At 46.6% G+C, this 25,725-nt stretch overlaps 1 protein-coding gene and 1 pseudogene across 1 annotated transcript in view; one reads left to right on the top strand and one right to left on the bottom strand.

Moving 5' to 3' along the window:
* PLCG2 (phospholipase C gamma 2) overlaps positions 1-25,725 on the top strand; it is a 186,399-nt gene that overhangs the window by 64,277 nt on the left and 96,397 nt on the right. Inside the window, exons 3-5 of the mRNA XM_023528590.1 lie at positions 20,934-21,077; positions 23,204-23,297; positions 24,048-24,095. Coding sequence (XP_023384358.1) covers positions 20,934-21,077; positions 23,204-23,297; positions 24,048-24,095 — 286 coding nt within the window. The remainder of the gene's footprint in view (positions 1-20,933; positions 21,078-23,203; positions 23,298-24,047; positions 24,096-25,725) is intronic.
* LOC111737672 lies at positions 10,029-10,147 on the bottom strand (annotated as a pseudogene).

The raw sequence follows: 25,725 nt of genomic DNA, 5'->3' as shown, positions 1-25,725 counted from the left end.
TTGGGACCTGTTTGGATCTGTCTTAGACCTTTCCGTGTTCCTCCTGTGCCACGGTTGTGAGGTGATAGGGTGGCAGGGTTCAGGCATTCAAATTCAGTAATGATTGTTGTAATTAGGAAATCACACTGAGGTTGAGAAATGAAATGGCTCAGATCACATTCATCTCACTGGTTACCATCTTGTGACCTGTGTCCCTTCCCCATGACACCCTCTTCCATTGGATGATGACTCTTGTATAGGAAGTAGATAGTGGGCTCCAAAGAAGCCCACAGACCTGTGAATTTGTGGCCTCACATGGCAAAAGGGACTTCGTAGATGCGATACAGGGGCTGAAGATGCGGAGATTCTCCTGGATGGTTTGGGAGGGCACTGCGTCATTACAGCAGTCTTTAAAAGATGGAGGAGGGAGGGTAGATGGTCAGAGTCAGAGAGAGCGCGAAACATTCTGGCTTTGAAGGAGGAGGAAGAGTCCACAAGCCAAAGGATGCACTCAGCCTTTAGAATCTGGAAAAGGCAAAGAAACAGATCCTCCTTGGAGCCTCCAAAAGGAACACAACCCTGCCAACACCTTGAGTTTTAACTCAGCGAGACCAAGTTTGGAATTCTACCTGCAGAACTGTAAGGTAATAAATTCATGTTGTTTTAAGCCACAGAGTTTGTGGTAATCTGTTAGAGCAGCAATAGGAAACTAATATACTCGCACATATGTGTCTCCCTCTGAGATCCTTTCATTGGTCCATTTGGTAAATATTTGTCGAACACCAATCATGTGCTAGATACTGTGCCGGGCATTGAGGTTCCCAAACTGAATGAAATAATGTTCTGTCCCTTAGGGGTTCACAGTCTAAGCGGGGAGATAGACAAAAAGGTGATAAGGCCGTGACAGGGGTACATGTAGGGTAGAGACAGACACGGAAATCAGACTGGGGGCCACAGAAGGTTTTTCACTGAGGAGACCTTTGAACTTAGAGTAGGAAATTTGGAAATATCCAGTCACCTCTTGGTTATCTCTACTTGGACATCCAGTAAGACCTTCAAACTCAACCTGTCCAAAATGGAGCTTGTCGCCAAAACAATTAAGGTCTCCACCTTTTAAAACTTTCTCTCGTTTCCCCAGCTTGCCGGGAAGCACAGGCCCACCCACCCTGCTGCCCGTGCTAGAAAACTGGAGCTGTCCGACCCCTCTCTCCTTCACCTCCTGTGCTGAGTCCACCCCAGGTCTGTGGGTTTCCTCCCCATTCGGAGATGTTTCCCTCCTGCCAGGGGCAGAACACGAGAATCCCAGGCTCTGGGCTGGAGGGGCCTGAGGAAAGCATCCAGAACGACCCGTTTGTACAAGTAGCAGGAGGCGGTAAGTGTCATGGCCAAAGGGGCAGACTGTGAAGGTGGACTTCTGGGTTCAAATCCCAGCTTCGCTCTTACCAGTGTGACCTTGAGGTCAAGTTGCTTCCTCTTGAGGACCTCAGTCTCGTCAGTGATGAAATGGGAATAACAGTAGTACCTATGTCATAGGGATGTTTTAGAATTAAATGTTTTAATGTGTAAAAAACACTTAGAATAACATGCTTGGTAAATGGCAGTGGCATTTGATAGAGAAGCCACTAAAAATTGTAAAAGCAGCAGCCACTTACTGTGTCCTCTGAGTGGTTTTACTAACCTCTGTCCTTGGGGCTTTATAAATTCTCCTTATGCCTCTTGATGAGTCTCCCCATTTTGCAGATAGATGGGGAAACTGAGTCTCAACAAGTAGCATGACCTTCCTGAAGCCACCTAGATAGAATAGCTCTGTCATGATTTCTTCTAATATGTCTTTTATGGCTGCCTGAGACAATTTTGAGCAACTCTGGTTCTTTGCAAAGTTCTTCCTGTATCCATTTGGAAGTCCTGGATTTTATAGCTGGAGATCTACAGAACCAGCCTCCTGCTTCCTGATCAGATACTGGAGCCAGGGCACTTGGCTCAGAACTTATCTCAACATTCAGCCTCCTCAGTTCCCAGAAGGAATTGCCCTATGCTCCACAGGTTCTCCCACCATGCTTGTGGTCTAAGATACACTTCCCTGTTGACCTTGTGCTGAAATATGACTCACTGGACTTTTTCATGGGACCCTTTATATGAGATGCATGGGAAGGTGCCTGGCGAAGTCGTATCTACCACAGTTATAAACAGTTGATGGGCTTGTGGTGCTCTAGCTGCTTCTCTACGGCTACAATTAGACCCAAGACTAGCACTTTGCATTTATTCTTTTAAAATCCCACCTCCTCTGTTCCCCATGAGCCATCAGAAACTCAGCTACCTGTAGGAGGCCAGGCAGGTGACCTAAATAAGAGAAATGGGCTGGGTCAGGGGACAAATGACAAGAAACATGGGCTGTAGAGTGGGCGAGATGCCAGGGCAGGTGGGAACTGTGGGAGCCTGGAGCCCATGTGTGCCTGTTACAAGATGGGCAGACTGTACCCAATGCTGCAGGTTCAGGGGTGGACAGATCTGTGGCTGAAAATATAGGTCATTGTTGTGAAACCTCTTCATTTTTAAAAAGTGCCGACTCAACTATCTGCAGCCAGCTGCAGTTCCCAGGCCAACGACTTATAGTCTGATTTACAATGTTGAGCACTTTTGCGATTCTTATTGGCACGTGGCACCGCCTCTTTCTTTGCTTGTATCAGCCACAGTTTTGATTGGCGGGTCCTTGGGGTCCGCTGAAGATCCTGGGAAGACCTGCTTGTGTGATGTTATGCAAGTTGTGAAACTTATCCGAGACTCATTTTTCTCATTCAGAAGTCGGTCTTGGCCTTTCAAAGCCACTGTGAAGCTCCGACGGGGCAGCCCTTTTTCATAGTGCTTGGGGAAGGGTGTGTTACATAGAAGGTTTCAATAAGTATGAATCTCCTTCCCTTCAATTTTCATTCCTTCTCTTTCCCAGATTTTGGAATAGAATAAAAGGAACTGAGAAAGGCCAGAGCCTGGGGTTCATCATTAGAGGCCCCTTTCCAGAGCGACATCGCACGTCACCCGAGCGTCCTGACCGAGCCCTCTGTTTTGCTTTCTTGCTTGTGTTGGTGTAGTTCAGACTGGGATTGGGTCTGCAGGGGCCCTGAGGCAGCATGGCGTAGAGGGGGGAGAGCACTGCAAGAGAATGGATTCTAAATCCTGGCAAGTGCCAAGGCCGTGTGGTCATAGAGGGTTTGCTGTTTCAAAAAAAAGGAAGGAGGGCAGGGTGCTGGGAGCAGAGTGGCTGGAAATGAGGTCAGTGAGCTGTGGGCGTGGAATCACCATAGAGACTCTACTGCAGAGATCCTCAGCCCCCAGGCCGTGGACCTGTACGGTCCGTGGCCTTTAGGAACCGGGCCGCACAGCAGGCGATAGAATGAAGCTTCACCTGTATTTGCAGCCGCTCCCCAGCGCTAGCATCACCGCCTCAGCTCCACCTCAGATCGTCAGGCATTAGATTCTCATAGGAGCACTGGTCCTAGTACCAAAAAGGTTAAGGACTACTGCTCTTCTACTGCATCGACTTTGTCCTGTGTTTTAAAGTTTTTTTTTTTTTTTTTAAGCAACGCATGTTAAATATTCAGTATAATGAGTAATTAATTATAAGGCAAGCTACCATGTAACCATCACTCAAATCCATTGCCAGCTCCCAGAAGCCCCATGTGAGTCTTTCTGATCACCTCTCCTCTCTTCCTAACTAGCTCTTTGTTTTTCCTTAGGGCTTGACCATCTGTGTATACAGCATTTTGCTCTTGTCGAAAAACAGCTCAGGAAATTTCTCTTGTTCAGCAGACACAGCCTAATACGTTTTTTTTACTGCTTGCATAATAATCTATGGTGTGGCTGAACCACAGTTAATCCAGCTATTCCTCTACCTTTACTATGTTTCTAGATGTTTAGTTTTTTATTTAGCCACTGCGAACATTGTGATAAAGGGGGCTCATTTTTGCCCTATTATTACAAAAATAATGCCTGCTTGCTATAACGAACTCAAGCAATATAAGTGAAAAAAAGTTCTCTGTTCTTCTCCCCAAACCAGTATTAACCATTTTGTGTATTTTTTTTACATCTTTCCTATGTGTATATATCCACATATACACACCCACTTTAGTACCTAAGTTTGTGTACAGTTTTTTGAACAAAAATAGCAGACAGTGCCTGTTGTTTTGCAGCTGGCCTTTTCTTTTACTGCCCTGTGGGTTAGTAAGCTTTCTCGTCAGTATACATGGATCTGTTTCATTCTTTTTCGAAAGCTACCTGATGTTTCAGAGGGGACCAAAGTCCCCTGCTAGTGGACAGGAGGTCATTTCCAGTCATCCAGAATAGAAATCCCCTGTACCTGCATCTTCGTGCACCTGTGCTGACACTTCTGCGGGATGGGTTCCTAGCGATGGAATTCCTGGGCGCGCACATGGAACATTTTAGAAGGTTGTATCGTATTTAATAGGTTGTGTCCTCTGAAGAGGTTTCATCTCACCAACTGCGGCCTGGTTTAGAGGGATCATTGAATTCTCTGTTGCGAATGTGAATCTCCTGGACATTTCTCGACTCAGAAATAGTCAGAAAAATCATAGAATGTGGGTTTTAATGATGATGAGGGATGTGCCTCAGCTCGGCCCTGTCTTTTTCTGCTTCTGTAGTTTTCACCCATTCATGAACTTTTGTTTCTTTTGATTATTTTAATTAATACATGTTTGAGTTTTTAAGTTTGAAATATTTCAAAATACATTACAGAGCATAAAAAATAATATAAGCGATACATATGCACCTTGACCCAGTTTTACCAACTCTTAGTATTTTCTTTATCCTATTGGCTTGAGATCTTTTTTGTTAAATGTTATAGATAAGGCTCTAAAGTCCTCTGTCATTTCTCCCAGAAATAACCATTTCGTGAAGTTGGCGTGTACCATTCTGTTTTGTGTTTTATGCTTTAAATACAGTGGAATAACTGGAATGAGTTTGTGTGTTTTATATGTCATTGCCATTGATCTCAATTTAAAACTTTTTGCAACTTTATCTTGCTCAGCATTTTTTGAAAATAAACTTTTAATTTTGAAATAATTTTGGATTTACAGAGGAGTTGCAAAGATCTCAAAGGGAGTTTCCACGTACCTTTCCCCTAGGGGACTCCATCTTACATGATGAATTTGTCCAAACCCGGAAATTAACTGCACTAGTATGTGACTATTAACTAAGCATCAGTCTTTATTGGGATTTTACTAGTCTTTCCACTGTTGTTCTTTTTCCTGTTCCGAGATCCATCCATTGAGTTGTTTTGATTTATCCATGTCAGTATGTCTAGCTCTTTTATAAATATCTGTAGAGTGATCCATTGATGACAGGAGCCAGTTTCTCGCTCTTCTAATGCTGGACGTTCTTGTCGATCTCCTTTTTCCTTTGCAGTTGGAAGCAGCCTGCAGTCAGCCTGGGTGCGAGTTTCTGGCGGGAGTATGCTGAGGGGTGGAATCACCTGGTGGGCGGGAGTGTGCATTTCCAGTGTAATTGGCGATTGCCAAGTTGCTCTCCAGGGGCCTCGTTCTGCCTCTTGGGTGAGTCCCCACTTGGTACCAGGAACTTTTCTGAACACCGGATACAGGAATGAGCAGGACCGTTCCTACCTTCGAGGAGCAGGGAGACAGAACTAAATAAATAATGGCAAGACCACCTGCCAAGGGCTGCAGTAGACTCCAAAGGACCCCTTTGGGAATTGGATGAATACAGTGAGTGACAGTGGGGTGGGTGGAAAAGGTGAGGGTGTGGAGCTCCAGACAGGTGGAATGAGTGAATGTGTAGTTGCAGAGTTGGTGCGATCAGAATGTGTAGACAGGAGAGGTGAGGTATGCAGGCCCCAGGGAACACGCACGTGTTAAAGCCAGTCACCTGCTCTTCCTACAACAGTCCATGCACATTTCCCTCTTGGAGACTTTGTACTTGGTGTTCGCTCTTGGAACATTCTTCCCCAGACATCTGCGTGGATCTGCTCTCACTTCTTTCAAGCCTCATAAAAGAGGGCACTTCCTCCAGGGAGGCCTCCCAGGTCACACCTGTAACCAGAGCTCCTCTCCTGTCCCATCGTCTACCATGTCTCACTCCGCTTTTGTTTAATTCTTACAGCACTCACTGCTACAAAGTATATGTACCAATTTACTTACCAGTTTGCCTTCCTTAGAATATAATTCCTAGAGGCAGGGATTTGGTCTGTTTGGTTTACTGCATGTTCCCAGCTCCCACAACCGTGCCAGGCACGTGGGCCCTCAACAGCTCTTTGACTGAAAGAGTGGATGGGCATTGCCGTCGCCATGGTAATCTGTGGACAAGAGCAGCAAGCATTTAGCACTGGCTGTGTATTGTGCACTCTGCAGGGCCACTTATTGTGTCTCCATTTTACCTGGAGACATAGAAGCCGGAAGAGCTGTGTGTGGTAAGGACACAGTGGGGCTGGAATGTGGACCTCTGCCTGACCCAGAGCTCCAGTCAGGAGCCCAGCCGGGTCCCTGGCAAATGCTGGGAAAGTGTGTGTGCAGGGGCAGGTTGTGGGCTTCGGCCCCAGACTGTGGGTCAGACAAGCATTCATACCCCTGGGCTACGCTTAGATCTTCTGCAGGGTGGAGTTAGAAGGGACCTGCCTGGGCTGGAGTGCTTGGGGGACCCTCTTGCCCCAATCCTGCCTTCTCTGAAAGGGAAGGAAGACTCTCACCTTCTAGCTCACTGTAACAGGAACTGCACCCCCCCGCTCCCCGCCACCCGCTACCCCCAGTCTTGGTTTGCAAAACTCTGAGCCTGGTGGGGAAATGAAGGGCTGGCTTGCTAACCACAGTGAGGACTCATTTGCAAAGGCAAAGCAGGGGCAGTGGGGCCCTTCTCTGCCCCCAGCAGAAGGGACTGGCTTCTGTAGGCTGCCGTCTTGCTGGAACCAGTCACACTCCACCATTAGGCTTGAGAACTTGGAGACAGTTACCAGCTGTGGGCTTTATAGTCTTTCACCCTCCGTCTTCTCTTCTGTTAAATGGGAGTAATAATAACATAATAATAATAATCATGAAGCTCAAGTGAGGAAATGCATGTAAAGCCTTCTCTAGTGCCTGATTCCTCATGAATACATGAGGGATGTTAGCCGTCATTATAGCGGTGCTGGTGAACACAGCTGACATCCCTCTCCTGGCCTCGGCTCCACACGGTGGCCTCTTTTTAGGGGTAATCTTCAGGTTAAGCAACAGGGATTAAAGGAATATCGCCTAATGCATGCTCTTCTTGTTTCTAGAAGAACTTGCCGTTTTAAACTTCGGTGAACAGTCAGATGTGGAGGTGACTGAGGGCACAGTGGAGGCCAGACCTCATTTCTACAAAGCTGAAGAATGAGGCAGAGGCTGGTCCTGCTGCCTTGGGTCTCGTGGGGGAGACTGTGGATGTCCAGTTAGCTGTGGGGGAGCAGAGTGGAGTGCCGGGACCGGAAGGTGTTCCCGTGCCGAAAGTCCAGGAATCCCCGTCAGGGACTATTTGAAGGCTTCTCGTGTGCCCAGTTCGCATGGTGCTGAGGCCGTAGTGCTCGCGCAGGGAAGCTGGTGATTACTGTAAATGTGATGAGAGCCAAGAAAGGGGAAGTTGAGAAGAGGAAGGGAAGCCCTCATCGAGAGGGGGCATTTGAGCTGGGCCTTGAGCCAAGATGTATGCTCTTTCCTGCCCACGGACTCCTTGGGGGACCTGTTCCTTCCCTACAAGAAAAGTATGCAACACGAGGGCACCGTGTTTGGGGTTCAGGGACCCCTTGAGGGCTCATGGACTTCAGGATGAAAAAATCACCCCTTTAAAGCGTGAGGGGTTTACTTCTGGGGGAGGGGTTTCTAGGCCAAGAGGGCCTGGGAGAGGATAGCTGGGCTTGTGGTGGGTTCACCCCAGGGCTTCTGGAAGACCAGGCCTTCTCTTGCGGTCTGTCCATGTCCCTCCGAGCCACCTCCTTTGGTCACGGCTCTGTTGGTCAGCCTGAGAGTCCTGAACCAGTGTTCTGGCCAACATGGCCCAGACCCTGCTGGCAAGGCGGGTGGGCCTCTCACCCTGGGGAGCAACTGGAAGCCCTGGCCTTTCCTGACCATTAGCAAGGTGGAAAGGTATTTCTGCCAGTTTTATATAATGACCGACATTGACAGTGGGAGCTCTGCATACTTTGGCATCTCTCTCCACCTGTAGATACATGGCTTAAAAGAAATTATCCACTTTTAGCCAGAATCTAACCCATTCACCCCAGGGTTTTCTGAGAGGCCATTGTGGGGGCAGCCCCCTTGAGAATGGAAATGGGGCTGGAAAGGTCTGGGCTCGCCTGTCTGTCTGCAGGTCTCTCTCTGTGAGATGCACCACATCACTGTTTTTTGCTGTCTTTGGCATCAAGGCCCAGCCAGGTGGCTCCAAGTAAATGACTTCACCTTCCTGAGCCGTCCCTGGAAAATGGGAGTTTGTTCCCAAGGTTGGAGGGAAGATTAAAGAGATGGTGAAGTCAGCTCTGGCACCTAATAAATACTTCACAAAGAGGGGCTGGTCTGTTCTCTGTCCAAGTCAGGTGTTTCTGTCCTGGGCTTGACCTTGGCAGGGCTCTGTTTTCTGCTGGCAGAATTTGTAGGTCAGTCTGCGTGAGTGTCTCAGTGCAGGAGCCGGTTTGGGTGGCGCTGGAGAACGCTGGCTCTGGCGCTGGACCTGTAGGGCTCTGGCCCCAGCTCACCCAACCTGCTGGAGCCTCAGTTTCTTCTTCTGCAAAATGGAGGTGATTATAACAGTGGCCACTCACTTCTTAGGGCTGCAGGAGGCACCTCTGAGGTGATGACACCAGGCACTTGGCTGGTGGTCAACAGACCACGAGCTCTCAAGCTGCTACTGCCTATAGGGGTTCTGGGCCAGGGTCCTTCCAAAGATGCTTCTGAGTAGAGGACTCCTTCAGGACCCACGTAGGCCAGGGAAAGGACTGAGAAAGAGAGGTCTTCATCTTTCCTGTGTAGTGGTTACGAGTGCAAGCTTGGGACCTAGACTGCTGGGGTTCAAATCCTGGCTCGACCAGTGTGGCCGTAGACAAGTCATTGACCTTCTGCCTCAGTTTCCCCATCGAGGAATGCATATGACCATTTTAGCCTCGCATGAGCGCACACGTGTCAGAATCCCTGGTATGCTACCCGACTGTACGAGATGTTTCTGTAAGTGTGGCGTCTCGTCTCTCTTCTCCTCTTTGGTTCCTTCCAAAGCCAAGAGGTCCCCAGTAGGAAGATGAGGACCAGCGTTTTCCATGGGAGGATTCTACATCAGTCAGCCACTAGGATTTTCTTTATCTCAGCTGGTCAAAGTTGAGATCATTGTCTATGTCCTCAGAACCTCTCTCATCCTGTAAAACACAGAAGACAGACTATCAGACTCAAAGAATGAGTGTCTGTTTCTGTGCAGTGTGCTGACTGGAGGGACAGGGAAGGGTGTGATGGCACACGAGACAGTTGTTTAAAGGGGAGTTCGCATTTGTTCTTCTGTGAGCGCTGAGAACAGTCGAATTCTTTTTTTTGTGGACATTGTGCATAGAAATTGTGTTTTCGGCTGTTGTCTTTGTGTTTTGCGAATGGGTGGGCCCCCCAAGCCAGGCCCAGCAATGCCACTTCCTCTGGGTTTCAGTGACTGGCTTATCAAAAGGCTGCATTGAGCATCTGTTTCTGGTCTGGCTAGAAATAGTGTGGATCCTGGAGGAAAGCAGAGCATGGAGTTGGCTCCTAGAATAGAGAAGTGGCAACGGGGAGCGGGTGAGAATGTGCTCCCCAATGTCTCGAAGGCAAAGCACAATTTCTAGATAGTGTCCAGGGAACTCGACTCAGTGGTGGGAGCATGATTCCTTCACAGTTCCTCTACGATCATGTCAAGGAGAATATCTCTTTGGTACTGGCATGTTTTTTAATACTTTGTATTTTTTTCCTTAATTAAAGAAAAAAATTTTTTTTAAGCGAGGCAACTGTCGATTGACCTCACAGATTGCAAGGACCTTGTCAGCTTATAATCCTTTATTTTTTTATTTTTTATTTCTGCAGCACCTGGTCTTCCTAGGTGGTCTCCCATCCAAGTACTAACCAGGCCTGACTCTGCTTAGCTTCCAAGATCAGACGGGATCGGGCTTGTTCAGGGTGGCATGGCTGTGACAATACTTTGTATTTTTTAATTGAAAAATTTATTGAGATAATTACAGAGGCCCATAAAGTTGTAAGAAATAATACAGGGAGATTCCATGTAGACTTTACCCCGTTTCCCCAGTGGTAACATCTGCAGAACTATGGTGAGAGATTGCAGCCAAGATATCAACATCGATTCAGTCCACTGCCAATTTTCTTTAGATTTCCTCAGTTTTACTTGTGCGGGGGAGGGGTGTGTGTGTGTGTGTGTGTGTGTGTTTCTATACAGTTTTATCCACGTGCCAGTTCCTGAATCCACCACCACGGTCAAGATTCAAAATAGTTCTGTCACCACAAGGATCCCTCGAGTTCCCTCTTAATAACTACTTCTACCTCCATTTCTAAAATTTGAACATGTTTCTTTCTGAAATTTAATAAGATAAAACATACGCATGGTAAAATGCACAAATGGTGTAAACTCAGATTTACACATATGCGCACATCTGTGACCACTCCCCTCCCCAGAGTGGATCTGGACCACTCCCCAAGCTCTGAGATGTCCCACCTCCATGAGGTCACCATCACTCTGACTTCTGTCTGCATCCGTGAGTCCTACACGGCTAACAGCCTCACTCCCTCCAGCAACAATTGCTTCTCTCCCTTTATAACTCAGAACCATGCTGAGGTCTGTGCTTTTGGCATCAGCTGTTTCTAGGCAGAATTTAGTAATATCGTCCTGTTTCCAATGACTTTGTTATTTTACAATTCCTGTTATATAAGGTGAGTGGGACTGGTTTTCTTTTTACCAAAGGCATAAATTTATTCTTAAAATGTATTCAAGTGGAGAAGGCGAGTCAATTTAAAGAAAAATATTAGACAAACATGCCAGCACTATACAGATATGGCAAACTTTATACAGTTGATAATCACATGACCAATTTGAAAAATAATGTCAGAAGCATACATGGCTCCAAAAAAGAAAACCCAATCCCCAAACAGGTCGATCCAGTGGGAGAAAAAAATATGTATATAGTCTTTGTACAATGAAAGACTTCTTTGTAATTTTGATTTAAGTACTAGTTTAAAGCAAAGCAAATTAAAATTTTAATAGGCCATGTATAAGGTGGTCAGTCTTTCCTTTAACATCTAAACAGTTTTGTCATCTCTACACACGACTTGTTTTATACCTAATACATGCTTTAAAATTGACTCACTCTTTTTAACTTAAATTTACATAGAAAGAACTTTGATCTCATAGTTTAGAGGTGCTGGATGTGTATTTTTTCTGATTCATATTAAAACACAACACAATTAAGACACAAAATGTGGATATCATTTAAAGTCATCTTCCATAGTCTCAGTTTCTGGCGAGAGGGAGAAAATGTCAAATTTAAATGACGCTGCAAGGATGAGTATTTAAGACTCGTTTGATGGTCAGTGTTTCGGATTCTAGCTGGCCGGTGCATAAAGCTCCTCTTTTTCTCATCTTCTCCTGAGTTTGGAAACAATCGAGAACTGAAACACAGGTAACTGATAAATGGCTGGTCTGGCTTGGAATTGACCTCTGGCCCCTGACTCGCTCACTTTGTCATTGGCATTATTGGACACCCACAGGCATCTTAGAGGCAGCCCCCTCTCCGAAGCAGGGAGTAGGGCAGAACGTGTGGTTCCTGGGGCATAGACTGGATCAGAACTGGACCAGGAAGCTGATCTGGGCATGCCCAGTCTCTTCTTCCAGACTCTTCTGTCAGAGAGTGTGCCCTCATCTCCTGGGGAGAGGGAGCCTCAGAGGGTACAGGGAAGAGAAGCTGGGTCAGTTTCTCCAGTATCACTCAAAACTCTTAAACACTTAAATAACAGTTCGTCAAACGTTTCTACGTGAATACAAAGCACTATAGCAACCGCTACCTAATTATGTGAATGTTGTTCTGAGTCTCTTCTCAGTGGAAGTGTGAGGCTGGAATATCCTGCCAGCTGCCAACAGTCTCGGTGGTTGTTAATTATTTTTTAACAAAGAAAGTGGGAGTAGCCCTTCCCTCATCTCTAGGCTTTAAAATAATTGTTAACATCTAAAACTCAAATAGTTTACTTTTTACCAAGCTTTCAGATATATCTGCGTATGGGATAGATGTTATTTTCCCATTTTATAGATGAGGAAGTAGAGGCTAAGCCAGAATAAAGAAACCCAAGTTGCATAGCTGAGATAGGTAGAGTTGGATTCGAAGCACGTAGCTGCTAGATTTTTCTAAAGTTGGGCTCTTTCTACTCTCCCACATTGAACCTTTTCTAACTGTGTGTTCTGCAGTGCATCCCACTTATTTATCTGGCTTCAAGGTCAGATGCTGCTGTGTATGTGAAATAACCTAACACCCTAGGTTTTTAAAGGAGGTTCCTTCACTGAGACAGAGCAACACTGAGACAAAGTGAAACCTCCAGCAGTGGTGAAGGTGATACGAGAGAACATTCATCTCAGTAGCTAAACTAACCTTGACTGAGACTCCTAAGGGCCACACAGGTTTTATTCAATGTCATTGCATCTCGGTTGCAGAGAAGCTCAGTAAAGGAGATCTCGTTATCACTGTGTATGCAGGTGACTAACCCAAGCTCCCACCTGCCATTGCAGAGCTGGGATTTGAACCAAGGTCTCTGCCCTCCAGGACTCAGGAGACAAGGCTGTCTCCTCCCCCCTCACCAGGTTAACTCCAGCCTTCGGAACTCAGCCAGCGCCAAGCCCTCAGAGGAGCCTTTCTTCCCCTGGCTGGGGAGAAGTCCCACTGTAGATGTTATTCTGCTCCTTTCGGTGTTTAGCATGGTTGTGTGTTCTTGTGCTGCTTTGGACAGGGTCTGTCCTCCCTTCCAGGCTCTGGGCTTCCGAGGGAGGGGACCGGGTCTGTCTGCTACATCCCTGCTCTCAGTGTTATGCTCAGTCACTACCTGGCTGACCGAATGACGGAAAGTAGGAAAGGAGGATGAAAATACATGTGGGAAGGTGCCCAAGCCTTGCCTGTCTCCTTTCCCCTTGAGTCTGTTTGGAGCTTCCTCGAAGATACTTTGTTAAACTTGCTGGCAGATGGCGCCACTTGAGGTGTGGAAATTGGAGAAAAGGCCATGTGCCTGATGTGAAGGTAGGAGGATATTCCAGGTGGGGTGGCGGTCAGCCTGAGAGTGGCCCAGAATAAGAGTGGGAGGAGAAAGGGAACGGGGGTTCGAAGAACAGGGTCGTGGGAACAGACGGTAAAGGGGGTGGCGGAGTCAGGCGGGGAGCAAGAAGGGGCTGAAAACCCAAGTGTGCATCTGCAGGCGACGGGTGGAGAGGGCGGTGGGAGGTCAGCCGGACCTGGGGAAGACTCGAGGTGATGCCGGGAAGGGAGGTTGTGCAAAGACGAGGCCTTGCTTCTGTGGCTGTGTTATCTCACTTCTTGAAGCAGGAAACACTGCTGCTGAGCCCCACCGCACAAGGGTGCAGGGTCTGACCTCTGGCCACCAGAGCCTACTTTGAAACTAAAGCCCGTCATCTTAGTGACTCGGTGCTCTTGGCAACGATTCCAACCAATGAAGGTCAAACCCCTCTGCCCGCCACTGGCCCATCATCTTTCCCACCAGTAACCCCTATTGTCAGCGAATTGGTGGGAGTCTTTTTTTTTAACCTTTTCTCATGCTTTTAACACATGCGTACGGTTATTCCTCCTTAGCTGAGCCTAATGCATTCCTGAAAACATGACAAAGAGCATCTTTTTTTGGACAGCCGTGTATTACATCATATTACATGGATACAAATATGATGCATTAACCAACTGATTGAAAAAACCCAAAACACCCTTACGCACCTAGAAACCAACCCATCAAATATTTCTGCATTGACAGCAACAAATACCTTATTATTTGATGCTGTAATGAACTCTTTATTGGACATGTTTGTAAAAAGTACATAGGATACTGTATGGTATTGGTTCTGAAATTTGATTTATTTTCCTGTCCTCTACTTTGTAATTTAATAGACATGACAATGAAATAGTTTGTTAAAAATACATCTAGATTGGACTCTGGTTGTTAGTTTGCTTGTCATAAGTAAATGCTAAGACTCAAGGACTCGGGTGGGTAGGACACTAGGTTTGATGTGTGGTGACTTTCAGCATGAAACATGAAAGCATGGACACGCTCCTCTCCTATCAAAGACTGATACACACCAATATTTTCATTGGTGCCTGCACATGAAGGTCCTAGAGCAGGTGTGTGATCTGCCTGGTGCATTTTGGGTAAACTATATTTGCAAGTTATAGTGGATATGTAGATAGTGAAAAGTTGAATAGTGACAGACACCCGTATACAATATGTGCATGCACATGTGTCTGCATACATGCGGATACACACACACACACACACACACACACACACACACACACACACAAGCACATATCCAGTATCCTATTTACATAAACCACTGTAGAGTTTTTTTCCACATCGGTACACGTGGATCTGCCTCCCCAATTTCCACAACAGCTAAAATGGGGGACTTTTATGCCTAATGTGAGTCCAGTTTTATTCAGTTGCATTAGTAATCTTAAAAATAATAGCTAATAAGAGCTGAAAAGTTACTACATCTTTATTAAAATCACTAGGCACTATTTAAATATGCATACACGTGCATGCAGATGTATACAGACACACTCATTTAATCTCCAGAGAGCACTGTGCTGGAAGACTGTCGTCACTCCTGTTGGTCACGTGAGGAAATAGAGGCATGGAGAGGTGAAGGTCCCACTCACAGCCACCTGCCATAAGCTGGGATTCGAACCCAGGTGAGCTGGTTCCAGTGTCCATCTACTAATCACCAGCCACGCTCTTCATATGATTTGGAAGGCCCCTGGGAACATGTGGGTTTGCAATCCCAGCATTAGGATTTTATTTCCAGCCACACCTAGAAGGTGGTTTGGGATTAACCTGGTTGAGTGCAGAGGGCCTTGCCCCTCTCACTGCTGGGCACATCAACAGAAATGCCCAGTGGGCCCCTCAGACTCTGCTGATTACCAAATAGAAACCATCCCCACTGGCGAGGGATTTCCTTCCTACCTCCTTGGGGCTCCTGGAAATCCAGGGGCCCTACTCGCTCCGATGGCCCAGGAAGTAGTAGTGACAACTGTACAGGGCTTGGTGGCTCCACGACCACCTTCTCTTAGAGGCCCCAGCCACAGGCTCATGCCCAGCAGGTGACTTTCCACCTACCTGTGAGTTCCTACCTGTGAGTGCCTGGGTTGCTGGCCGGGCACCTCACTATTACACCTGCAGGGTGCAGTCGGTAGGGGATGGCTCTCCACTCCTAGGAGATACCGGAGAGAACTGAAACTAGTTCAAACAAACTTGTACGTGAATGTTCGTAGGCGCACTATTCATGGTAGCCAAAAGGTGGAGACAGCGCAAATGTCCATCAGTAGATGAATGGATGAATAAAATGTGGTCTATCCATACACTGGGATATTATTCACCCATAGAAAGGAACGAAGCACTGACACGTGCTACAACACAGATGACCCTTGTGTGACATCGCGATAAGTGAAAGAAGCCAGACACAAATGACCACGTATTGTGTGATCCCATTTATATGAAATATCCAGAATAGGCAAATCTACAGAGACTGAAAGTAGATTAGTGGTTGCCAGGGGCTGGTGTGGGGCTGGTGTGGAGAGTATGGGTTTCTCTCTGGTGATGAAAATGTTCTTAATTTTGGTGGTGCCTGCACAAGTCTGTGAATATACGAATAGCCACCGAACCTCACCCTTTAAGTGGGTAAATTGTATGGTATGTGAACTATATCTTAATAAACATACACACACACACACACACAGGGAGAGAAGGAGGGCACATGAGAGAGCGAGTGTGCACTGATATTTGTAATTCCAGAACCACCTGCTGATCTGAGCCATCTTTAGGGCATGGGATGAATAGGGGCAGTAACATCTTGTCCTGTCTACCTGCAGTAGCTCTCTTGGGCAAAGCCAGAGAAGTTCTATCTTCAGTAACTGGGACTTGTCCACATGCATCACTGTCCTGCCTGAGCTTGTCCACATGCATCACTGTCCTGCCTGAGCTTGTCCACATGCATCACTTGTCCACATGCATCACTTGTCCACATGCATCACTTGTCCACATGCATCACTGTCCTGCCTGAGAGAATGGGCTTTTGACCCCTTCAAAATGCTGATTCCTGTGTCCCACAGGGTGGCACAGACATCAGTATCCTGATAGAGCAGGGGCCGCCATGGGCTGACCCTGATCACTGTAGCATTTGCTTCTGCATGTTGAAGGCAGCTTGGTGTAAACACAGTGGCCCTCTACCTGAGGCCTTGGGAGTTAAGGCCCCCAGAAACAGCCCTCAAGCCACAGCAGGTGGAGGTTGGGAGATAAATACCCTTGCTCCTCAGTGGGGCAAACTCTGAGGATGCCCAGAATCTCCCATGGGCTCAGCTCCAGGTGCCCATAGGGGTACCAGCTTGATAACATGGCAGCGTCCTTCCCCACTCCTTCCCCCTCTCACTTCCTCACTCTTCCGCTGGTATTTCCTGGCATCACCTTCCAGATAAACTGCTTGTGCTCAGATCCTCATCTCCGGGTCTGCTTCTGGGGAAAACCAAACCAAGACACCTGAGAAACCGAATTCATTCATTCTGTAGATACCTGTTTCTGCTCTGAGCCAGGTTCTGATATAGGTGGCAGAGAGACTACAGTTGTGAATGGAACAGGTACTGTGCCTGTTCTCCTGGGACTTAGAGGAAGGAGCGGAAACACAGGTGAACAAGTAAATCTATAAATACAAATGGTGCTAGTGAGTAACTTTATAGCACAGGTATAAAAATAATAGGATGCAGGGAGGTGGAGAGGGAAGTCAGAGTGTTGAGATGAAGTCACTTAAATGAGATCTGATGCGGGTAGGAGGCAGCGTGTGTGTGTGTGTGTGTGTGTGTGCATGCATGCATGTATGCTTGTGTGCATGTATATTTGTACATGTGGTGGGACTTGCTGGTGGAGCACAGTAGGACGAAGGCTGCATATCCTCATGTTGCTCTTAAAGTTGCTTGTTTGACCACAAGAAGCAATATGAGGGTTCAAATCCTGGCTCTTCCACTTGCTGGCTGGTGAACCTTGCCAAGGTACTTTACCTTTCCATGCCTCAATTTCCTTACCTATAGTAGGGACAGTATCGTATCTGTCTCATATTATTGTGAGGATTGAGAAGTCAGTGTAGAGGTGCTGTCTCGCCACTCCCAGCTTGTGTTACCAGGCCTATCCACACCCCCTCCCAGCTTCTGAAGGCAGGAAGGATACGAGGCCAGCCTCCCTGCCTCCAGGAGAACTCACTTCCCTTGTGTGATCCATGCTCCAGAGCCCCATGTGACCAGCCTGAAGGCGGCCCTGTGCTGGGACCACAGCCAAGTTTAGCTTTCTTTTCTGTCCCTTTCTGCCCCTGCACTCCCTTCTCCTTTGAGCACCCCCTTCTCGTCAGGAGAAGCAAAAGGCCCAGAATATCCCACACAATATTGAAGGAGAACAAAATTAGATGCTACCCTACTTCAAGACTTACTATAAAGCCCTAGTTAGCAAAATAGTGTGGTATTAGGTAAAGAATAAGCAAATAGATCAATGAAACAAAACAGGGAATCTGGAAACAGACCCACACAAATATAGTCAACTAATCTTTGACAGAGGAGCAAAAGCAATTCAATGAAGAAAGCATAGTCTTTTCAGAAGTATGGTGAATAAGCCAGTACTTATCTGGGCAGAAGAAAGAAGGAAGTGGTCGGGATGATGTAATGGAGGTGACCAGCCCTGGCTGAGGAAGGTAGATGCCTGCAGTCCTCTCCTGGGACATAGCTATAGCCTCCGAAGGATGCTCGCTTACGCTGCAGTGAAAGGAGGTGGTGTGTGGATGATCAGGGACACTTGCATCATTAGAGCGGCTGTTTGCATTTTATTCTCTTTCCATCTCTCATATCTGTGTGTGTATGTGTGTGTGTGTGTGTGTGTGTGTGTGTGCGTGCGTGCGTGCATGCGTGCATGTTTGCACCTCCTTGTCTGGGCAGTTTGTCCTCTGTTCGTGTCTGGTGTCTCTGTCCCTCTTTTACCCTGTTTGGGTGTCTCTTTTTGTGTTTATTCATCTCTGTGCATGTCTGTCTCTCTGTGTCTCCCTCTCCAGTTCTGTCCCTGTCTGTGTCCCCGTCTCTCAGTCCACTCTCCCTGACAACAACTATTTATTGGGCCCCAGTGTATCCCCACCCTCTCTACTTGGGGTTGGGATACAGTAGTGAGACAAGGAGCACAATCTAAGGGGAAGAGCTCTGAATCCACGATTCACGTTAGTGAGCACTTGCCTCTTGTCATTGCTTTGGGGGAGAGGGGCTCGGTCTGTATAATAGCAGGAGCTAGAGGGTTTTCTGTGAGTTTGATAGTAATTGAGCTGAGATTGGAAGGGAGAACTTGGAGACAGGCTAAGAGCATTCCTAGCAAAGCCAACAGCATGTGCTGATGTCTTGTGATGAGAGTGAGTGCAACTCACTGGAGGTTCTGAGATTGAACCAGTGTGGCTGGAACACGGAGGCTGAGGGCACACAGGGGTCAACACCTGGCCTTGGTTCTTATCCCTAACAGCACTGGGACACAGTCGGAGGTTTGAAGGCTAAGAGTGGCCTGAGCATATCTGCATTTCATAAAAATGACTCTGGGGGTAAATTCTGCCTACTTCAATAGACCAAGCAAGAGATAACAGTAGCTTGGATTATAGTGTTGGCTATGGAAATGGATCAAAGTTGACAGATTCAAGAGCAATCTAGAAAGTAGAATTGATAAGAATTGGCGATTGCCCGAAAAAATGTCACATCTGATATTTTTTTTAGTTTCGTACATGTATCAAATTTTTATTATAATTTTGCCGTAAGGTAAAATGCTCACTAGGCTAGGTAAAAAATTCTCTCTTGGAGATATTTTATGGTTAGATAATCATTGCTTAACTAGACAGGAAAAGAATATTTACTTTTAGTCACTAGATTCTTGACTGGCATTCAACTGGTTGAGTGAGTAACTAATTTCTGAGAACAAACCTTAACCTTTTATGTTTTTAGATTAACTGCAAAAGCAATTTAATCAGCAATGCTAATTTCTTCCTAGAAGGTTGTGAATTTCAGAGTACACAAAGGATCTATGTTTTATTGTTTATTTTTGAGGACAGAAGATAAAGAGATAAGACTCCTAGGTTTCAGGGGTGGGTGAAGAATGAGAGTATGAACCTCCTACCCCTCTACCTGCCCAGGGTTTATCGACATCATCTCTACTCTCAATAATAGGGTCACCTAGAGTTGATAAGTAGTTTTTAAAACTTTTTATTTTGAAACAATTCATGCAGACATTGCAAAAATAGCAGAGTTTCTGTACCATTCATCCAGCTTTCCCCAGTGGTAATGTCTTTCATAACCATAGTTATCAAACCCAAGAGATTGACACTTTACAATATTACAGAATATACTACAGAGCTTAATGAGTTTTCATCATTTTTTACATGCATTTTTTGTTTATTTTGTTTTTGTTTCGGTGCATAGTTCTATGGAATTTTATCATGTGTATAGATTTGCATAACCACTGTGTCACACAGAATGCAGAACACATGTTATTTATTTAAAGTCTTTTCATGTTACTTCATGACTCTGGTCCCCCAAAGTGTTTACCGTCTACCTAGAAAGCAGAAAATTTTTCGTTCATTCCATCTTCTCCTATGATTTCATTCTCTGCACCCCCACCCTGTTGCTACTTGTAAATGGCCGTGAACCTTTCCAGTTATTTCCACCCTGACTCGACAGTGCCTTTGTTAACCTGTCTGGACTTCGTCTGTCTTCTTCCTTGATCCCCGATCAAAGCCGAGATCTCCTTCCCTATCCTCTCTTTTCCAAGAATACCTCTCTTTCCTGCTTCTCTGCTCAATACAAGCACTGAGATGTATGTACCAGGACTCTTATGGTTGCAAGGGACAGAAACTCATCTCACACTAACCTAAGCAAAAAGAGAATTTATTGGGTCATATAAGTAGCACGTTGCTGGGAAGAAGTGGCTTCACGTCTGACTGGACCCAGGGGTTCAAACAGCACATCAGGGCTCAATCTTTTCTTTCTACGCAGCAGGCAACACGGTCCCTGCTACCCCCAGACTCATGTTCTGTCAACCAGGTGGCAGCCGCAACAGCAGCAGCAAGAGAAATTTTAGGAGTAACTTTGGCCAAATAAGTCCCAAGAGGATGCTGACAGGCCCAGCTTGGGCCATGTCCTCGTCCCTGAACCAGTCACTGTGCCATGGGTGGGCGCCTTGGTCATTCCTAGTACTCTTGGCCCTGTCTTTGGCTTATCATGGTGGGAGTTCAGGAGGGGTGAATTAGCTTTATCTGAAGCACATGGAAAGGGTCTGTCCCAGGAGAAGGTGCTTTTTTGACAAGATAGGGGAGGGAGGGACTGGTTGAGTTTGTCTCTTTGTGACAGGGCACACTGTTCACGGGTCATCCTATGGTAGGAAAGGGGGTCTCCTTTGGGTCTGGATAGATTTCTTCTTTGTTTCTGTTATCTATTGCTGTACAACTATGCCAGTACTTAGTGGCTTAAAACGACAAGCATTTTATTTATTTGCACATTATCCGGTGATTTTGGCAGGGCCGAGGGGCTGGGACAGCTCATCTTCATTCTGGGGAATGAAGGAGTCTAGGGTGTGTGTCTGGGGTTCAGGCATGGGGCTGCATCCTCAGGGGGAGTGAACTCGGCTTCTAACTGGCTCATATTAATTTTCTTTTAGTGGATATCATGGAAATAAAGGAAATCCGCCCCGGGAAGAACTCCAAGGATTTCGAGCGTGCAAAAGCAGTCCGCCAGAAGGAAGACTGCTGTTTCACCATCTTGTATGGCAGCCAGTTCGTCCTCAGCACACTCAGTTTAGCAGGTGGGTGCACATCCAGGTGCTTTTCCTTCTCCCGGTGCCTCAGTTTCATTCCTAAGACATTCTCTAGTAGCAGGATGCTCACACCTGCCTGCCCACCAACATGTGTTTAGGGGCATCTTGGTTTTGAATCCTAGCACTGCCCCTTTCTAGCTGTGTGCCTTTGAGCAAGGTACTCAACCTCTCTGAGCTGCAGTTTGCTCATCTGTAAAATGACGAGAATCATATTGCTGACTCTTTGAGATGATGTAAGGATTATGTGAAGGGCCTGCCTGGCTCATGCTGAGGCTGGTCTACACCATTTATTCAACTTAACTGATCCGAAAGAACTATCTTGAAATCTTGTATCTCACACTTGTAAACATGCACACACATGGTAGAGACATACATACACACATACATGAACATAGAGTGCACACACATACACACACACACACATGCACACACAGACACACTTACCTGGAGGCGAGATTTCTGGCCATCCCTAAGAATCTACCGAAAAGCCAAAGTGGCCTCTGAGTGACCAGAAGGAGAGCTGTGAAAAAGCTCAGGCATTTTACTCAGGGGCAGAAGCTTGGTGCTACCTTCAGGTCCAATCCCAGAATTTATTGACTTAGAAATATATGCACAATCATGACTGATAAGAGGGAAAATAAATACCATTAAAAGTAGACCAAAGCGAGGGGAAACTATGAGAGATGAGCAACATTAGGGACATTTCATTTAGGGTCTGAGAGCTTTCATTGATTTAATTTCTCATTCGTTCTTTCGTCAGGCATCTTTTGAGCATAGCTCTGAGCTCCATTGTGCCAGATGTCAGGCTATAAAGATGAATAAGACCCAGTTGCTGCCTTTAAGGAGTTCACAGTCTATTCGGGAAACCGATTTGGGGACAGGAACTCACAGTACACTGTGCTAAGAGCAGTAGTCCATACATAACACAGTGCGCTGAGGAGTACGGACTGCCTGAATCCAGGGAAGGCTTTGTAGAGGAGATGACCTTTAAACTGGGTTTTGAAGCATCAGTGGGAGGTGGAAGGCAAGAGGGAGGATGGTCCAGGGAGAGGGCATTGCATGTGTGAGGGCTCGGAGGAGAGAAATAGCAAACTGGATGTGGGAAGTGATGAGTGCATGTCTGACTGATGGCGTGTGGCAGGTGCAGAGAGGGTAGGAGAGGGCCTCGTGATAATGAACCTTCAGAGCTGTGTCCACTTAGCTCCACCGCAGGCCGAGACTTGGCCACAGTTCTTGGTAGGGAGACGATGAGAACCTGAACAAGACCTGGGGACCAGGATGCCAGCTTCGGTGTCTGTCCCACTCCAAGGTCCCTCTTCCAGAGCTCTGGAATTCAAGTTCAAGTAGAGAGATGGGCAAGACGTAGATTCAGATCCCAGCTTCTCACTTACTGGCTCTGGGACTCTTAACCCTCTGATTAACCTCTGAGCCTTGGTTTTCTCCTTATCTGTGTGGGAAGAATGAGAGCAGCAACATTGGCATGGTCTTGTCTGGACTAACGAGGTGCCTGTGGTCAGGAGATGTTCGATGGCTTGATGAGGTGTTTGCATTGCTAGCTCCATTTCACTGATGAGGAATTGAGGCACGCGGGGGTTAACTAACCAGCTGGCCGTCACACATCCCTGAAGCGGTGCAGTGGAACTTGGCGGTGACGCCAAACTCTTAGTCGCTACGCGTTGCCTCTTTCCACACGGGCATCAGCACTGCCTGGTTTCCACCCCTCTCTCTGGCCTTGGTTGGAAACAGGGGATATGCTCAGGGCTGCTCAGGATTGTGGTACAAGTTATTCCATTATTCTGTTATTCCTGAATCATATTCATTAGCATAGGGTTGAAAGCTAAAACTTTTTAAAAATTGCCTACTTGTCACCCCTGCTGGAGAAGGCTCATCATGGGCATATTTGCCTCATCTCAGACAAAAAGCAGGTCTTATACTCTTGACCGTGTAAAGAGGATGCCTTCTTGGTGCCCTCCTGCAAAGCGACAAACTGACACAGGCTTTTGCCGTTTTCCGCGGTCTGTATGGGGTTGGGGAGGCCGGGGCCGGGGTGTCTGAGCAGAGGTCTTCCCGGAGAGTAACACAGCATTTCTGTTCTCATGCGCCCGCCCCTCCAGCTGACTCTAAGGAAGATGCAACTAAGTGGCTCTCTGGCTTGAAAATCTTACACCAAGAAGCGATGAGCGCGTCCACACCCACCATTATCGAGAGGTATTGGCTTTTGCCTGTTTATCTCTATTTTCACTCATTCATTTATTCTGCTCCCTTCAGCCAACATGAGTGAAGGAAAGAAAAAGGGGCCACTTCATCTAGGAGGCTCACTGAGTGTCCTATATGCAGTAGTACAATAGTGCATATAGATAGCTAATAGTGGCTGTGGACCCCCCAATGTCTCACTAAAGAGCCTTTCTCGGTGCTGGGCCTCAGCCTGGGCCTATTGGGGTGAGGTGTGCATTGAAATTGAGACAAACACCTTGGTGTTGTGTTTGAGGGAAGCACGGGAGAGGTGTCTTCTTAGAGGATTGGAGGCATTAAGCTGACTCATCAAAGGACAGTCAGATGCGAGGTCCACAGTTTTTCACCTGTCACTGAGGGCTGTCTCGCCCATGTCACGGATGCCCGGATGGGATTGGTGTATGAATTATTGTCCCCGGCTTCCCCTATAAACCAAAGCCCTCCAATTTCCTCCATTTTTCCTACCATCTTTTAGGGGACTAACAGAATCAGAGGGAATTGTCAGTTTGAGGAATGCCAGCCACTAGGAGTTGAAGGGGCCTCTTGGCTCAGCTAGGACATTTTAACCACAAGAAGAAAATTGCTTTCCGAGTTAGAAAGTTGGAAAACCCTTCTCCGTTTCCTTTGTCTCCCTCCCATCGAACTCAGACTTGTACTATTTTATAACTGTCTCTCTTGCTCTCATTTTTCCCTTTTTTTTTTTTTTTGCCTCTACTATCTTCCTAGTTGGCTGAGAAAGCAGATTTATTCTGTGGATCAAACCAGGAGAAATAGGTAAGATTCGTTCGTACTTTTTGTGGTTTTCCCTGGATCATTGTAGACTCCGATTTTCATTTTTTCTTTAAATGGTCCAAGGGGGTTGGATGGAGCATGTTTTGTGATGTGGAAAAGTCGTCATGAGGTCAGATTTAACCGACGAAGGGCCAGGCGCTATGTTAGGTGCTGGGGGCTGACGGTGACACAGCTTCCCCACGTGGAGCCACATTCTAGTGAAAAATTCGAGTCCATCTTCAGAGACAACTTCTCTACCACAGCACACTTGGACTTCATCATTGAGGCCACATCTGAACGCCTTAGTGTCCAGGAGAGAAATGGAATCACCATAGCACCTGCCCTTACTTTGTGGTCGGGGAGAGACTGACCATAAAGAAGTAAACCAAGTTAAATAGCCACAGTCATAAGGGCCGGGCAGACATAAGACGGTGATGTGATAACATGTGATCCAGTGGACTTGATCTGTTCACGTAACGGTGCTTCTTGGAATGTTTCCATGTCAGCACACGCAATGCTCGATGCCAGACATTTTTTTGTATCAAATGTGGTTTGTCCTTGGATGAAAGCAGTGTAATTTCCTTATTGGTGAGAAATCATTTCCTCTTCAATGGACACAGAATTGTCCTTGGTCCTTTGTCATCTTTTGAATGATGCTGCCATGAGAACCTTTGGGTTTAGACGCTTTTTTCTTTACTTGTGTGAGAAGGACATGCACAAGGTAAACTCCCAGAAGAGGAATACTGGCAGCAAAGCGTTTTCTGGTCTAAGATTTCGAGGGAGGTGGGAGCAGTCTGCCTTCGCCCCGGTGGCGAGGGAGGGCGCCTGTTCCCCTCTGCCTTTTACCACTGGGCTTTGACCTTTGTCAGTCTAATGAGTGAAAGGCAAAAGTGAATTTCTTACATTTGCATTTTCTTTATTTATGAGTGAGGTCGAATATCCTCTCATCCATTTTTTCTTAGGTACGAACCAGTGCTTATTAATAATGTAATGATAAAAACTACCATTTATTGAGCACGCCAGGCACTGTGCCAAGTACATTATCATCATTTTGTCTCTTTAGCCTCACATCAGAGCTTTTTTTCAATTTTTAAATGTTTTTCCCTCCTTCCATTCTTGGTTAAGATATGTCAGTATCATCACATACAAGGCAGCAATGAACCTCTGCAACGCTCTCTTCTTCGTGAAAGTCTTTCCAGCTCTAAGGCGCCTTTGTGTCAGCCAGTGTCCTCTATCACTTATTGGTGTCAGAGTTTGGAGGTGCCTCCATGGTCTCTCTACACACACCCGATGGGGTGATACGGAAGCAGTAAGCACAAAGAAGCTGAAAAGTTTAGTAATGTTGTTAGGTCAGCCAGCAGCTCACATCCAGCAGCTCACCCTCTGTCCATCTGCCTTCTCTGCCCGCCTCCTCTTCTCGTTCATCATTTACTGTGTGGTCCACACTCTGGGCCATGCTCCGGTGTTACAGAGGTGGGTCAAATGAGGTCCCTGCGTTGGAGGATTTTGTGCACACTGCTCTCTTTCAGCCCCAGAGATGGTGTCTCCTATGAGTGTTTCTTTTCTCTGTGGCTTAGGGGTGACTCATAGTAGAGTTTGGCACACGGATGGCAGATGGAGCGTCGTAGGCCCG

This window comes from Pteropus vampyrus, unplaced genomic scaffold (genome assembly GCF_000151845.1).
Source record: "Pteropus vampyrus isolate Shadow unplaced genomic scaffold, Pvam_2.0 Scaffold29, whole genome shotgun sequence".
Classification (NCBI taxonomy): Eukaryota; Metazoa; Chordata; class Mammalia; order Chiroptera; family Pteropodidae; genus Pteropus; species Pteropus vampyrus.
The sequence above is the reverse complement of the archived record's forward strand: the minus strand, read 5'-3'. Positions and strand labels throughout refer to the sequence as shown.